We start from the raw sequence: 16,324 nt of genomic DNA on the forward strand, positions 1-16,324 counted from the left end.
TGGAAAACGTGTGGCTACAAACCTGAAATTTTAAAATTTCTAACAAATGGTAGGGGGAGGAATGCCAAAATATGTCAAATTCAGCTCCTTGCTACATCCTGCATCAAAAGTGTAAAAATCATGGTGCTTACGTTTTTAACATACAGTCGACGCTCGATATAACGACCATCTCCGTCCCAGAGAAAAAGGTCTTGATAACGGGTGGTCGTTATAAGAGGTATAAATTTAAAAAATGTACACCATCATCATGCATGCCCAAGTAAATGCCCAAATGTTTTTTATCACAGGAATTTTTAGAAAAGTAGTGTGCAAAATATTATTACAGAATATTAAACTAGTTTTAAAGTAGAAAATATAGGGAGGAAAATGTTACACACTTTCAGATCTGCTACTACTACTACTACCACAACAATTTCTGAAGATAAAACCAGAAACAGAGGTCTGCCTTTTTAGCAGACGTGATTTTTGCAAAACATTATTTTCTGTTTCAGATATAGGTGATAAATTGTGTTTCTCTTGCTTTCCAAAGAAACATTTAAAAGTCCCTCGAGAACCACAAATCTTTAAAAATACTAGATTCAAACACCAAACTACCAATACATCAGTCAACTTCCTTTTCTTATGAATCTAGAATTTTCTCGATTTTTCCTCCCATTATTTTTTCAGTGCTAGCTGTGGTGAATGGTAATCTCCCCCCCCCCCCCTCTTAAAGTTGGATTTGACATTGAAAACTTCAGGCAGATGTCCGTAAACAATAATCAATGTCATTTCAAGCTACAAATTTGTTTTATTGGAAAGAACACAAGAAATAGCGTCCGCTGATTCGGTCGCTGTATTGGATTAGACGATACAGAACGGTCGTTATGACGAAAGCAAATTAACATAGAGTTTATAGGAACAAAGTTGGGACTTCTACCACTGGTGGTTATAATGGGACGGTCTTTATAATGTGTGGTCGTTATAATGAGCGTCGACTGGTCGACGCTCGATATAACGACCATCTCCGTCCCAGAGAAAAAGGTCTTTATAACGAGTGGTCGTTATAAGAGGTATAATTAAAAAATATATACACGGTCATCATGCATGCCCCGCTGTTCCGAAAAAAATGGTACTTTTTCAAACATTCCAGTTAAATGCCCAAATTATTTTTATCATAGGAATTTTTTAGAAAAATCGTGTGCAAAATATTATGACAGAATATTAAACAAATTTTAAAGTAGAAAATATAGGGAGGAAAATGTTACACACTTGCAAATCTGCTACTACTACCACAACATTTTCTGAAGATAAAACCAGACAGATGTTCGCCTTTTTGACAGAAGTGATTTTTGCGAAACATTATTTTCTGTTTCTGATATAGGTGATGAATTGTGTTTTTCTTGCTTTTCAAAGAAGCATTTAAAAGTCCCTCGAGAACCCCAAATTTTAAAAACCACTAGATTCAAACACCAAACTACCAACACATCTGTCAACTCCCTTTTCTTAGGAATCTGGAAATTTCTCGATTTCTCCTCCCATTATTTTTTTGTGCTAGCAGTGGTGAATGGTAATCCCTCCACCCCTCTCAAAGTTCGATTTGACATTGAAAACTTCAGGCAGATGTCCATAAACAATAATCAAAGTCATTTCAAGCTACAAATTTGTTTATTGGAAAGAACACCAGAAATAGCGTCCGCTGAATTCGGTCGCTGTATTGGATTAGACGATACAAAAAGGTCGTTATAATGAAAGCAAATTAACATAGAGTTCATAGGAACAAAGTTGGGACTTTTACCACTGGTCGTTATAATGGGACGGTCTTTATAATGTGTGGTCGTTATAATGAGCGTCGACTGTAATAATAATAATAATAATAAAATGAACAAGAAATATTTATCTTCACACAAGAAAACTTACCATCAACAGATGCAATGTATATGATTCCTTGACCACTAGGATCTTCTCCAGAATTATACTCCACTAGTACACCATATCCAGGGGTTCTTAAAGGAAATGCTGTCAAATTGTCCCGAAGGTCCCAGCGTATCACATCATCTGCAATCTCTAACCGTCCGTATATCGTCATATTTTCAGATGTCGATTTTCCGAACGGATTCAAAACAACTATCCCAATACTTCGACCTCCATTTGTTGTCAAGCTGAATTCCTTTAGTGCTGTTGTTTTGGTGAAAATCAGATACCTATACTCATCGGTATTTAAATGTACATTCCGGCCTTGAACATCATCCGGAATCCTAATGACTTTACCCCGTTCTTCTAAATTAATCCACGAAATCAGATCTCTTTGCTCCGATCTGGTAAACATAGGATTGTAATGGAACCCACTAGCTTCATTCTTGGAGAAATCACATCTGAGAACATTCAAACCCTGGGAATGCACAACTAAGCCATGACGACGGTTCGAATTCAATTGAGAGTCCAGTAATTGCCTGTTTTCTAGAACAAACATTTCATTCCACTTGATACCGATTCCAGAGTCCATGTTACTGTGAATTTTCAATTTTTGCAGGTAGTGCTTATTGAAATCAATCTGCAAAGCTGGCTTAAAACTGTTCGTTGCGTAGTCGAGCAATCCAGCATACTCGACGACTACATTCTTTAGGTTACTTCGGTCAGCAGCCATACCCAATCTTATTCCTGACCAGGATGGTTGGTAACATCTAAGACCTACCATCATAGAACAAGAGTTTTCAAAATCTTTTTCGGACTTGCACTGAGTGATATCAGTATCTAACAGAGTACACTGAATGTTTGATAATCTAATTGGATATCTCGTGCCGTGTTCAAACTCCGATTGCTCCAACATCCAATCTTCTGGATGCAATACGAAACCCATTTGGTTACACGCAATTGAAGCATCCTCTATGTCCCATCCATAATCGCAGACACTTCCCCAATTTCCATCCACAAAAACCTCCAACAGTCCTTCCATTCCATCCGACAACCTGACCTTGCTTTCGTCGATCCGACCACTCTGCTCATCAAGCGTAAACGTTATGGGCGAGTACTCACTTTCACTTTCAGCAAATAATGCACCCTGGACCATCATTCCAATAGATCTTTCAAACTTTAGAACAACTCCTGGATCTATATTCAACCGACCAGTCCCGGGATGCACATAAATATCTCTTTTGACGACATATGTACCTCTCCTTAAGTATTCTACACCTGGAACCTCTCCGCCGATTTCAAAATCATTTCGAAAACGAAGAATTTTATCTCTCTCGTGCATGTCGGATATTGCAGTGGTAGTATCCAGATCAGAACGAAGCGTCAGAAATGGTAAAAATTCAATTTGGGCAAGATTGTAACGATCCTTTCTGTCAAAAATTTTCCCATAAACTCTAGTGACATTTGTAGCTCCCCAAAAGTTAAAAGTAGCATTTGTTATTATATTATGTCTTTCGACATGTGATCCAAGTTCATACACAGACTCAAAATTCTGGAATCGATTCCTATATACATCAGTGTTTTGAGAAGAAACCACAACGACTGCGGCTACGCGGGAACGTGGGTTCAGGTGCGGGAAAGGTTCGGTAATAACATTATTTTCAAGCTCATTTTTATAAAACAGCATTTTTTGGGCAGAAGTACCCTGAGCAACACCAATATTAGCTACAAACTTCCCATAGTTGTGTGTAAAGTAATTGTACTGGATTTCGATTTCGGCAAAAGCTTTAAAAAAGTCATCATCATCCAAACCATTCATGAAAATAACTCCACGTTTATGTCTCTTAAATTGATTATGTTCAATTATAACATGAGAATGTAAGACTGGGGACATTTTAAGAGCAAGGTGATTGCTGTCAATGAATTCATTGTGAGTTACGTATATCTTGCTACGGACACCGGCTTTTCGAATCTTCCAGCAGGATGATATCAGTAGACCACTATCCTCATTGCTTCGAAAAGAATTCATGCTGATGTTCCACACAGAGTTTGAAACACACTGATTACCAATAAGGATTCCATACAAACCATTACTAACTATTTCCGATTTGGTAATGTGGGCTGTATAATTGTGACATTTATGATTAGATGTTTCATTAGACCAAAAACTAAATCCTCTTCCTTCATTATTAGCAATGGATGTTTGGTCTATGTGAATGAAGCCACCAGCATAAGTAATATTAATGCCATCGCCTTTATTCAGGCTAATAATCGAGTTATTGACCATAACGTCACCACTTCCACCAGAAACATCCAAACCAGCTAAGTAATTGTTTTCGGTTATTGACGACTCATTCACTAAAACTCCAGATCTCATGTCTTCAATAGTAACGCCTTTGCCTTGATTGTTAGAGATGTTGCTCTTCGTTATGTTTAAGTCATATGCTTTTCCTAAAAAAAAGAAAAACACTTTTAATTTGCAGATAAATACTGACATATCAAGTTTCGTTTTGTTAACATTTTCATTTTTAAGTTCAGAATCTTTTAGAGAAGCATAATTACCAAAAAAGAAATCGGTGATCAGGTTTTGTTTTTTGGCATGAAGATATCTCCAGCTTCTGGCTAGATTACAACAATACTTAGAACTTCTAAAATTACTTATGATAAGCACTTTCCCTTAAAGTATTGTAATTATACTCGGGGCCGGATTTAAGGGAGGGCAGGTGGGGCTACAGCCCCGGGGTCTCCACAACAAAGGGGCCCCCCACAATAAAATTTTTACAAAATATCCTAAATTTCATGGGTCGAAAATATCGGATATATACATATATATTAAAATATTCGGATATATATCAAAGTATCATATTTTCGAAAATATGTTGATCTTTTTGAACCCTGGTTAGGGGCCTCCACTCCTTCGTTGCTCCGGGGTCTCCACACTTCCAAATCCGGCCCTGACTATTCTGCTTTAAAAACATACTCTTTACAATCGCTGTAATTGATGATAGTCATGTTTACAGGAATTCCTGTGCCTGCATTCATTGTGAATCCCACACTTCTTTAAACTGAAAACAAGGGAGCTTCCTTAAATAGCAAAGTGCAACAAATTAACTTAAATAGCTGATGTTATTGAGCTTATTAAGGTTTAAAATACAGGTTCATGAAAGGAGTCTGCCTGCTACAAAACTTTGGGAAACCCAGTCCCAGACTAAACTATTCTAACACTTCTTAGATTAAAAAATTCTGATAAAATGGTTGATTATTATTCAATAGCCACTTTTAGCATTCACTTGAACAAGATGAAACGTTAAGAGAGCCAAATTATTTTTTTTTTTTACTTCTAAACTTACTACTATTATAAAATAATAAAAAATTCTCAAAAGAGCCTTGAACACAGATAAAAAGTTTGGAAATATATTCACCTTGATTGGCTAGAATTTCTATGACAAATGAAGCATCGTGTCCTTTGATCGGGATGAATTTCAGCAATATCTTTTGCTTTGAGCTGGTCACACTCTGAGGAAAGGTGTTGTTGATTATTGGCACTGTTGCAAGGTGTCTGCTGCTCTCCGTGGCACCATCGTAAACTTCGATCCGTGATGCATTGTTGGGATCGGTGAAATCACTCGTCAGGCCCATGAAATTCACAGTCAAGATTTGTTCCGTCCAACTGGCCACTTCAAACATCTTTAAAAATAAGCGAACAAATAATTTAATCATTGTAAATTAAGAAGTAGTTCAATATTATCATCCTTAGGGATGAAAATATTACACTAAAAATACACAATGCAAAAAAACAAAATGTATCTTTAAATTTCATTAGTTAGGATTTAAATCAGATAATAAAGATAACAAAAGTTTGGAAACTGTCTTAAACTCTTTTCTTTAGAATTGAGCCACATTTGTGTGCACTAGTTTTGAAGAAAGCTTTTTTCATGTGTTGAGATCAGAAGCAGTGTTATCACATGTCAAAATCAGGGCATGTTTTCTTTTTAGAAGATAAACTACTTTTATTATCAGCATTACTTAGTGTTGTGATCTTCAGAAAAAAAAAGTTGGGGGACACTCAGATATGAACATGAGTTACGGAAATCAAAGTGAGGGACATGTGTGTTAAAACTTTAAAAAGTGGGGGAATTTTTACATTAAAATTTAAAAATCTGCAAATGGCATCCCCCCTCAATTACACAACTGGATATATTCAAATCAGTATCTGTTTCACTTTCGAAGGTGTAACCAGGACACATACTTTCCACCACTTTTACTAACATTAATTTTCTGTTTTGGTATTAGGTAAAATTTTTCAATTTTTTTTAGCACCAACAGTTAATTATTTCACAACTCGATTACATACATATAGACCAACTACTAATTGGCTAGTTTTTACACTAACAAACAATAATAGCTGTATAAAAATAAACAAGTTAAGAGGCAAAAACAATGATGTGTCAGATACAGTATTCTTATTTTTGGCCAGAACATGTCTGATATGAGGTTCTCCAATTTTTTTTTATGAACAAGAAAAAATACATGTCTGACAGGATATTTAATTTTTGGCAAAGAAAAGACATTACGCGTTTGATATAAGGTTTTTTTTACAGGGTTCACACAAAAAGTGGGATTTCCCACTCTGACCAAAATTATGGGTGAGATATTTAAAATTAAAAATGGAGTAGCATTCCTTTTTTCTATTTCTTATTAGCAATTTAGTTTATCACTTGCATATTTTGGATAAATATTGAAAAAAAAATTTGCATATCATACAGCCCAAAATTACCCTGTTTATGCATAAAAATGACACTTTCGACACTCCCCATAGGTGTTGTTTTCAGACCCATTAGGTAATGTGGAAGCCTTCTCGAAACAACCTCTTTCAAACCAGAAGCTGCATCAGCTCGTTTAAAACTGATGTGATTTGGCAAATTTAAAAAACTTACACAAACTTATATTAAAAAAAGTTACTAAACAAGTGAACTGTAATAAGATTTTTCTTGAAATGAGGGTATAAAAACTAATATAAATCTTTACAAAATGATAAATTTTGCATGACATTTTGTAAAAAAAAAGACATAAAAAATTTTGCAATTGATCCTTCATTTATATACTACTCACATTGTATGAAATACCAGGAGTTAATCAATTCAAAAGCCTAAGCTTCACACACTGCTGGTAACATCTCTATCTTTTCTTTATCTTCTTTAATAATAATAAAGCTGAAAGTCTCTCTGTCTGTCAGGATCTCTGTGATGCGCATAGCGCCTAGACCATTCGGCCGATTTTCATGAAATTTGGCACAAAGTTAGTTTGTAGCATGGGGGTGTGCACCTCGAAGCGATTTTTCAAAAATTCGATGTGTTTCTTTTTCTACTCCAATTTTAAAAACAAAATTATCATTAGATGGACGAGTATATTACGAAATTATCATAACGTGGAACCGTAACATGGGCACAAGCCAATTAGCGATATACAAAATTATCATAATGTGGAACCGTAACATGGGTACAAGCCAATTGGCGAGAAAATACACTATACATTATTTGTAAATATACAGGCGAACCAAAAGATCTTTTAATTTTTCTATTACGGGCAAAGTCGTGGGGGTACCACTAGTAAACAATAAATTACAACATAGCGCTGTACTATGCAGCTTAGCTTCATACAAAACAGGCTCTCACCTGTTCACAATTTCGAACAAAGTGCTGTTCCCTTTTCTGCACGTGGCTGCGATAGACGGGATAAATCTGCTCATCCCGAATATTGCCAGTGTCGCAGAATGAAGCCGCACCACCGAAGCTCTCGTGACGGACAAAATGAATGCCGTCTCCTCCATTATCTTCAACCTTCACGCCGTTGAGAGTGATCTGGCTAAGACTAGTATTCACAAACACACCATATCCTGGAATATAAACAAAATTAAATTGCAAAATCAATTCGGAATTAATGAGCTACAAGTTGTCACACTTTTCAAACAATTTACAAAAAATACATGGTCCTCAAACTTTTTCATTTTAAGCTCTGATTGAGAAGAATAGAAGTTATTCGGATCCTTTAAAACTACAGCCAGAGTAAAAACTTTAAGGCGAGTAAAAAAATTTTGAGAAAACGGGAAAATGAAGATGGAAAGATTTTAATATTATTGAATTATTAATGTTCCTTCGTAAGAAATAACAGAAGTGACACGTTTTGTGAAGTATGCAACCGAGGGTGCCCATATAGGGGGGTAAGGGGGGGGGACTCAATCCCCCTCTTTGAAATTAGAACTTCCTTGCTTTTAGTACTTTTTTCTTTGCAAAAATGTGAAAACATTTCTTCTCCAGCCGTTAATGAATAAGTTATTAAAACCATCAAATTTTAATAACTCTAATCTGCACTAAAATCAGTTTCCTTGGGGAAAATATCCTGTTAAATCAAGGGCGTCCATATGCAAAATTGTAAGGGGGGGGGGGGGCTCAGATATTTTCCTCATGGGTTAGGAGGATATTTTCTCCACGGAAACCACTTTCAGGACAGATTAGAGTCATTAAAATATTTCATTTTTAATAACTTATTCATTAATGGCTGGAGAATAAATGGTTTTACATTTTTGCAAAGAAAAAAGTACCAAAAGGAAAGAAGTTCTAATTTCAAAGGGGGGGGGGCTCGAGCCCCCCTTGCCCCCTATATGGGCGCCCTTGTGTTAAATCATGGGGAAAATATCTGAGCCCCCCCCCTTACAGTTTTGCATATGGGTGCCCTTGTATGCAACTACCAGAAATAAAGTGGTATACTGAAAGTTAGTATTTCAGCCTGAGTAACAACTTGAAGACTATCAGTATTTCTTAAAAACTAAATGTACATATACTGAAACAAATATCACAGCAGTTAATGAGATTGTGGAAAAACTTCAACTTGTAGTTTTTTCATTAATTTCTTCGAAGTTTTGATGCTCTTTGTGAAGATGTCGAAAGGTAAGAAGTCATGAAGATCATGAAAGAGGGCAGACTGAAGCTTTTTTTTTTTTTTAACGGGGATGAGTAGCAGTACTAATGTGAAAAAAATAAGAAGATCGAAGAATGTAGTCAATATTTTTTTAGGATAGAAAGACAATTATTGCAAAAAGAACACTGGTGGAAGACCTAGAGCTTTGTCCTCACGTGATGAAAGAAGAGTTTGCAAGCTTACATCAACTGGAAAGTACTCATCCGAGAAAGTTATTCAGATGGCAGGCTTAAATATTTGTCAAAAGACAATATGTAACACAATTAGAAGGTGTGAAAGTTTTATTTATGCAGCAAAATTGGCTAAGCCTCAGTTATTGAATAGACACAAAATAGAGCATTTGAACTTTAGCCAGAAAGTCATGATCTAGGATAACCTATGTATGCAAATATTTTTTCTGATGAAAAGAAGGGGAATTTGAATGGACTAGTTGGATAGAATTACTGTTGGTACGATCAGGGATGTGCTTAGAGTTTCAGCGGCCCTGAGCGAAATTTGTTTCAATAGTCGATAAATAATCATTTTTGTTATTTATTTATTCTCTCCCAAAACATAACCCGCTGTAGTGTGTCACCCAGCTGTATAAGCTAGTTCGAGATTTTTATAAGTAATTACAAAATTAATGTGAAAAAATATGACACAAAATATGGTTGCAAAGAAAATTTTTGGAATCCGAAAGAGATGTAATCGATGAAATAAGGACTGGTATCCAAATTTCGTTGTTTTCAGCCCGGAGGGGGGGGGGATGAAGTACGAAATTGAAATCTAACTTTAGAACAATGTTCGGAAAAAGAATGAAAAATTTTTACCTTTTCCCTTATTTTTAGTACTAGCAAATATAGACAGGGTTCACACTCTATTTGAACGAAAAAATTCCGTGACTTTTCCAAGACTTTTTCATGACTTCAATGAAAATTTTCATGACCTCGTTACACGAAAAGAATAGCACTATTTAATCTCAAACTTGGTAATATTTGGAATGAGCATTCAGCAAAAGGTGTATATGAATGCCATAGCCTCATTGAAGCACTTACTCGTAATGGAAAAAATATAAGTGCACACTTAAGAAACTAAACTATTCTTATTTGTCTTCATCATATAAATTTAAATCAAGTAAAAACGCAGTGAAGCGAATATGATGATGCTTAAATGTCTGACTTTTTTTTTTTTTTTATAGGCAGAATGATATTGAATGGGAGAAAGGTTGAATGAGTCATCACTAAGTTTCAATAAATTTGCTTCAAAAGTTACCTTTTAGTGTCAACAGTGCCTTTAATCATCCACGTAACTTGACAGTATTTTGGTTCTTTAAACGACTAAGTTTTAAGCCATATAGTTTAGTTCTTTGTTTCTAAACTAGATCTTTTCTGAAAAAACCATTCAGTAATGAATCAATCTTCTGATTCAAAAGTATATTTGTTTTGTTTACAAATTTGCATATTTTCAAATGCATATAAATTAATAGGTTCAGAAATTCCAGAACAAGTTTAATTCCAACAACTTGAACATTGAACATAGCAGTGGGTCGCCATGGATTAGTTTTGCGTGCCGTATGTTGGGCACTACTGTTTTAGAGAATTAGAATTCCTCTTTTTCTGTATCTATCGCCTGACTTAAGATCTATATTTTCTAAAACATTCAACAAATTAAGAAAACTCTGATAAATTTAATAATAAAGTCCTAACAAGTGATTGAATCAAACTCACATGCATTTGAATTGCTCTTTTTTGAGTGGGCGTGGCAAAACTAAGAACGTGAAATTTTGCTACTACAGAGTATGAAACATAAGAAGTGTTGAAAATATCAGAAAATTCAAAATAAGTGATGTCCAGTCAGTAAAATCACATCGCAAAAAATGGCAAGCGGCTGCGACAGAAGTGGATGCAATAAGATTTCAAAATTCAGATTTGATTTTTGGATCATTTAATTTTCCACTTTTAATAGCTTTTATGTACTGTACTGTTAAATCACTCAAGATTTCTAATGCTCCTTTAGCTACTGTTCCTTTCTCTTTGTCCAAGACATTTTTCCATGACTTGAAATAAACTTCCATGACTTTCAATGAAAATTTCAATTTTCCATGACTTTTCCAGGCCTGAAATTCTGTTATTTTTTTTCCATGACTTTCCAGGATTTCCATGACCTGTACGAACCCTGTATAGAGAGTCATTCCATGTCAAAAACCTAGGGGCCTCGTTCGACCATCTCCAATTAGGACAATTTTTTTTAGAGGTGTAGGCCTTTGACCTACACCTCTAAAACCTATGCAAATTTTCAGCTTCCTAGATCCACATCCTGAGGATCTAGGATCTCCGAAAAATGTGATCCAAAATGGCAGATCAACTTATTGTGCCAAACTGCCGAGTTTACACCAAGTTTACAGGAAATTTTATTACACTTGAAGCCTGAAATTTTTGACGCTTAAAGTACAATTAGCTATTAATACATTGAAGTATTTTTGGAAATTTGAGCCCATCAGATTCTTTATAGCATGTGTGTAAACTCGTGAAAAAGCGCAGAGGGAAATTTTAGGGTGTCATAAAATCTAAACAAAAATAATTCAAAGGCTCGTACTTCTTGATTATATTGTTAAAATACTTGTTTTTAATGGGTTACAGTTTCAGAGCTTAAATATCTATTTTCTAAAAGATACTGTGATCCAAAGTGGCTATCAAAATTGTTCAAGTGAAAAGTAGCTTATTTTCAAAGTGCTGCAGCTCAAGTTTGTCACCTCACCTCGCATCTTCTTTTCGTTAATACAGTAAAATCCCTCTAATGCGGACACTAAAAAGACAAATTTTTTTAATCCGCACTAGAGGGGTGTCCACAGAACAGGGATTTAATAATGCTATTTGTCTTAGAATCGGGGAATCAAATATTGTCCACATAAGAGGGGTGTCCGCATTTGAGGGGTGTCCGCTAGGAGTGGTTTTACTGTACTATCAGATTTTTCTTCGATGGTGTTCTTTTGTTTAAAGATTAAAAAAATGAGCGAAAAATTCAGACTGTCGTATCAAATTGCCATGTTTGAGAGCAGGTTGCAAAAAATTTTTATCACACTAAAAATCTGAAATTTCAGGTGCTCAAATTACTTTTAGTTGTTGATATGCTCGAGTATTCCTATGAATTTGTGTTTATTAACCTTTATGTAGCAGGTATGCAAAGTCGCAAGAAAAACGTTATGGAGAAACTTTTTCCTGGATTTTAGAAAGTCATAAATTCTGAACAAAAATGATTCGAGAGCTCGTACTTAGTAATTCTATTGTCAATACATATATTTTTAATGGGTTATAGTTGCAGAGCGTAAATATTGATTTTCTAAAAAATATTGGCTGCCAAAATCGTTTACATGAAAAATAGCCTATTTTTAATGCGCTGTAGCTCAAGTTTGTCCCATTGCATCTTCTTTTCCTTGGTATTATTAGAAAGACGATTTTTTTTTACAATATTTTAGCGGCCCTGTGCAGCCGCACAGTTTGTCACCCCCTTAGCACGGCCCTGGGCATGATTTATTAAAAATAAAAGAAAGATTTTCCAAGCACCAATTAGGTGGAGGATCTGTCATAACTTGGGGGTGCTTTGCTTACAATGGTTGGGTTCAGTTACAGTTGTTCCAGGTAAAATGAATTCACAAGCATATCAAAATGTCCTCGCAAGTCATCTTTTACCAAATGCTGAGTTTTTTGCTGGAAAAAACTGGAAATATCAGCAAGACAATGTATCTATCCATTCGAGTAACAATAGAAAAAATTGGTTCCAAGTAAACAATGTTGAAACTTAGAAATAGCTAGCTAAGTCTCCAGATCTCAAACCAATTGAGATCTTATTGGACGACTTAGCAAGAGGAGCTTATGCAAATGGGAGACATTTTACTTCATCAATAGAGCTGAAATCTACTGTCAAAGATGAATGGTATAAAACAGATCCCGAATTTTGTCAAAAACTGTTTCGTCTATGAAAACAAGAATATTTGAAGTAATTCAAAGAAGTGGCACCTAATGAAGCCCTTTTAACTAGGACCTCGGCATGGCCTTGGACTGATCGTACCCTGGATATTGGCTTTTTTCCAACACTTAAAACAAGAATACTATAAATCAGGGTGGCGACAGGAATTGTGAAAAAAAGTTCCCTGACTTTTCCCTGATTTCCCTGATTAAGTTCACCAAATTTCCCTGATTTATGTTACCAATAATAATGGTTTTCTTTCTTTGCTCTACTTTAAATCCATTGTATTTGTATAAAATGCAGTATTTTAAACTTTTTAAGTTGTGTAAATGTTGTTGAACTAAAGATATATTTTAAAAAGATGCTACTTTTTTTAATAAAATGGTTAAAAAAAAACATACCCAGTCATTTTTTTTGGAAAAAAAACCCTACAAAACAGTATATTAAGTTTTTCTATAATGGGAAGATTAGAGAAAATTTAAAAAAAATAATACTTTACTTCCAGAAACCACTTAGCATAAGAATTTTAAGAAACTATTAAAATTACTCTTAAAAACATATCCGTATTTATGATAGAACTGAAAAGTAATTGAAATTATTTTGAACTAAGTTTTTAAACAGTATAATAATTGTTGCAAGAATAACAAGTAATAGTGAAAGAATAGAAATAATGTAGTTATTCTTATATAACTAATTGACATATTTATGCAAAACAGATGAAACCATTTGACATCCATTCATAGGGAGCTTTTCTCTAATCAAGAACATAGGTTTCAATGAATGAATACACCATTTTAACAATAAAAAAAATAAAGATATTTACTTAAGTACACAAGTTAACTCTATTTCAAAAGATTTCACGATGTAACGGAAAAAAATCTTAGATTGCTTTTGTAACAAACAACTTTGAAATGCAGGGGAAAAAAAAGAAAAAAAGCAATTAGTTAATTTCAAAATATATAAAAGAAGAATACAACTCGGTTATAAAATTAAAGAATCACTTAAGTCTGAAGAAAAGAAAACCTTTATAATCTGCGATGACAACAAATAGTATAACGGCAAAAAAACAAAGTTTTTTTAATTGAAAGTTCAATTTTAGCAATTAAATTAAAAGCACGAAGAAGTAATAACTTTTAAGCTTTTATAGTATTAATTCAAAAACCAAAGATTTCTTCTTGAAATCGTGATTACAGTACGCTAATTACTTCCAGAGAATGGAATAAAGGTAAAGGAGCTCAGGCATTAATGAAGGCTTCCTCTTTGCCTGTATGGTTGTTTATTTTACGTAGCATTGAAAGCGTAAAAGGAAATTTCAAGCTAGGTAAAATAAACAGCCTAGCAGACACAGAAGCAATCTTAGGAAGTTCATCTTGTGGTTAATAAGTAAGATTCAATAATTTGACGTTGAAGAAAAAAGATGCACAAATATGCGGGCAGTGTATAATCGCTCCTCATTAATTTTACTTTTTTTTTTTTTTTGAACAGATAATTGGCGGAAAATGCGTAGGGAATTAAAGTACTTAATTTTGTAAAGCAAAAAAAAAAAAAAATTCTTTCCTTCATAAAATTAATTTTCCCTGATTTTTTGTAATTTTTTCAAAATTCCCTGATATTTCCCTGACTTTTCCCTGATTAATAAAGTTCCCTGACTTTTCTCTGATCTCCCTGATCTGTCGCCACCCTGTAAATGCTGCTGCAATGTTAAACATTCTTCATTGAGAATTAATCTTTTTTTCTGTATCACTTAAATCTCAGGCTAACCTGGAAATTAAGAAAAATTACTTCTTTAGTTGGGTCGTGGGCACTTGGAACAGCTTACCAGAAGAGGTGGTAATGAGCAAGGGGGTGGATAGCTTTAAGAGGGCCATTGATCTTCATTGGGGACTTATAAACTGACTAAGACCAGCCTAGCTGGGCCCAGAGCCTGTTACTGGGCGTCACATTTGTATTTACTTCAAAAGACAGGGAAGGAAATGAGAAATTTGGAGCAAAAATGGTGTAATATCCTTTATAATGCTATATTTAAAAAGGAAACTGCACTAAAATGACAAGAACTACAAAACATACGACAAATACATCATTTCTGTACACAAACACCGTTATATTAATAAAAATTAAAAAATTCAGATTCTTAAGCTCATAATTTTTTTTAAAGCATTACTTTGTCTTACAATTAAATAAATCTTCATAGCATAACATACCTCTATTTTCAGAAATGACACTGTTTTCTATGGAAAAGGCATCTGTTGGTTTATAAACATGGATGGCATCAAAGGCAGAATGCCTCACTATAACCGCGTTCATGAGGGGTGGTTGGCCAACGACCTCCAAAGCGGGGGTCGCATTCCCATATGCATCCCGGCCTGCATACAGTATTCTCACATGCTCCAACTTGGATAGGGAGTCGTAACGCCGGACTTTATTCTCGACAGGTTCTTTGAGCTTCACTTGTGCACTTTGGAAGAAGATTCCCCGCCAGTTTGAAGAATCTACACTGCCTAGGTGTTTATCACATCGAATTCCGATGTCGGACTGGTAATCTGTTAAAAGAGAAATAAATTAGAATTAAATATTTATAGTGAAAAATGAATGAAAAAATGTACATAACATCATTATCATCACAGATAGGCAATACTTAGGACAAAAAAATAGGGTCTGAGAATTAATAAAACATCTTAAGTATAGACAAGCATGAGTTGAGATCAACAGATCAAATATCAAACAGCTACTAGAACGTTTGCGAATAAATGGTCATAGTAGGCAGCTTGTACGAGGGGGCAGCTGCCTCTCACTTTCAAATGTGAAGGAGTTTTGCTCCTCCAATTTTCCAAGTTCAAAATGAATGATCAATCGAAAAAAGATAAAATTCATTGATTCAGATATTAGAAGAAATTATCTTAATATGTGAGAATTTTATATTTATATGTTATTATTTCATGAAAATTAAAATGTAGCTTTGAATTCGAAGGTAGGAGTCGAGCATGGGACCATCAGTTCCGATTTTTGAGGCCGTGTCACGAATTTTTCAGAGAAGATCAATCAACAATGACATTGAAATTAAATTTAAATGAAGTCAATTTTAGGGTCACTGCCCACATATTCTGCCTACACTCCTCCTTTGACCCCTATCTTTTTGGGGCACCAGACGCCTATGCAAATAGCGATACATGCTAGGTCCAAGACTCATAGCCATATTCTATAGGGTGTATCAGTACAGCATTTACAGATTTTGAGGGCAGATAGAGTACACCTAAAGGATGGGAAATCACATAGCAATGCATGGTCGGAAATGCTTTCCTGACACCATAGTGACAACACAAAGCACAAGAAAGATAGGACAACCAGTCAAACTGGGACGTCTGGCACGCCTAGCCTTAGGTTACTACAATGAAATAAGTTATGTAAATCTAAAAGGAACTGTTAACCTTTCAACAGGCATTTAGGGGGACAGAAAGCTGCAAATACCTCCAATCCTCCCTCATAGTTGTGAGAAATAAAACTTACTTAAGTG

General features: G+C 34.8%; 1 protein-coding gene across 1 annotated transcript in view; it reads right to left on the reverse strand.

The window, feature by feature from the left end:
* LOC129224231 (protein bark beetle-like) overlaps positions 1-16,324 on the reverse strand; it is a 162,217-nt gene that overhangs the window by 22,393 nt on the left and 123,500 nt on the right. Inside the window, exons 4-7 of the mRNA XM_054858652.1 lie at positions 15,015-15,353; positions 7,566-7,786; positions 5,313-5,577; positions 1,897-4,341 (exon numbers count right to left, since the gene is read on the reverse strand). Of these exons, the coding sequence (XP_054714627.1) occupies positions 1,897-4,341; positions 5,313-5,577; positions 7,566-7,786; positions 15,015-15,353 (3,270 nt within the window). The remainder of the gene's footprint in view (positions 1-1,896; positions 4,342-5,312; positions 5,578-7,565; positions 7,787-15,014; positions 15,354-16,324) is intronic.

This window comes from Uloborus diversus, chromosome 6, assembly GCF_026930045.1.
Source record: "Uloborus diversus isolate 005 chromosome 6, Udiv.v.3.1, whole genome shotgun sequence".
NCBI lineage: Eukaryota > Metazoa > Arthropoda > Arachnida > Araneae > Uloboridae > Uloborus > Uloborus diversus.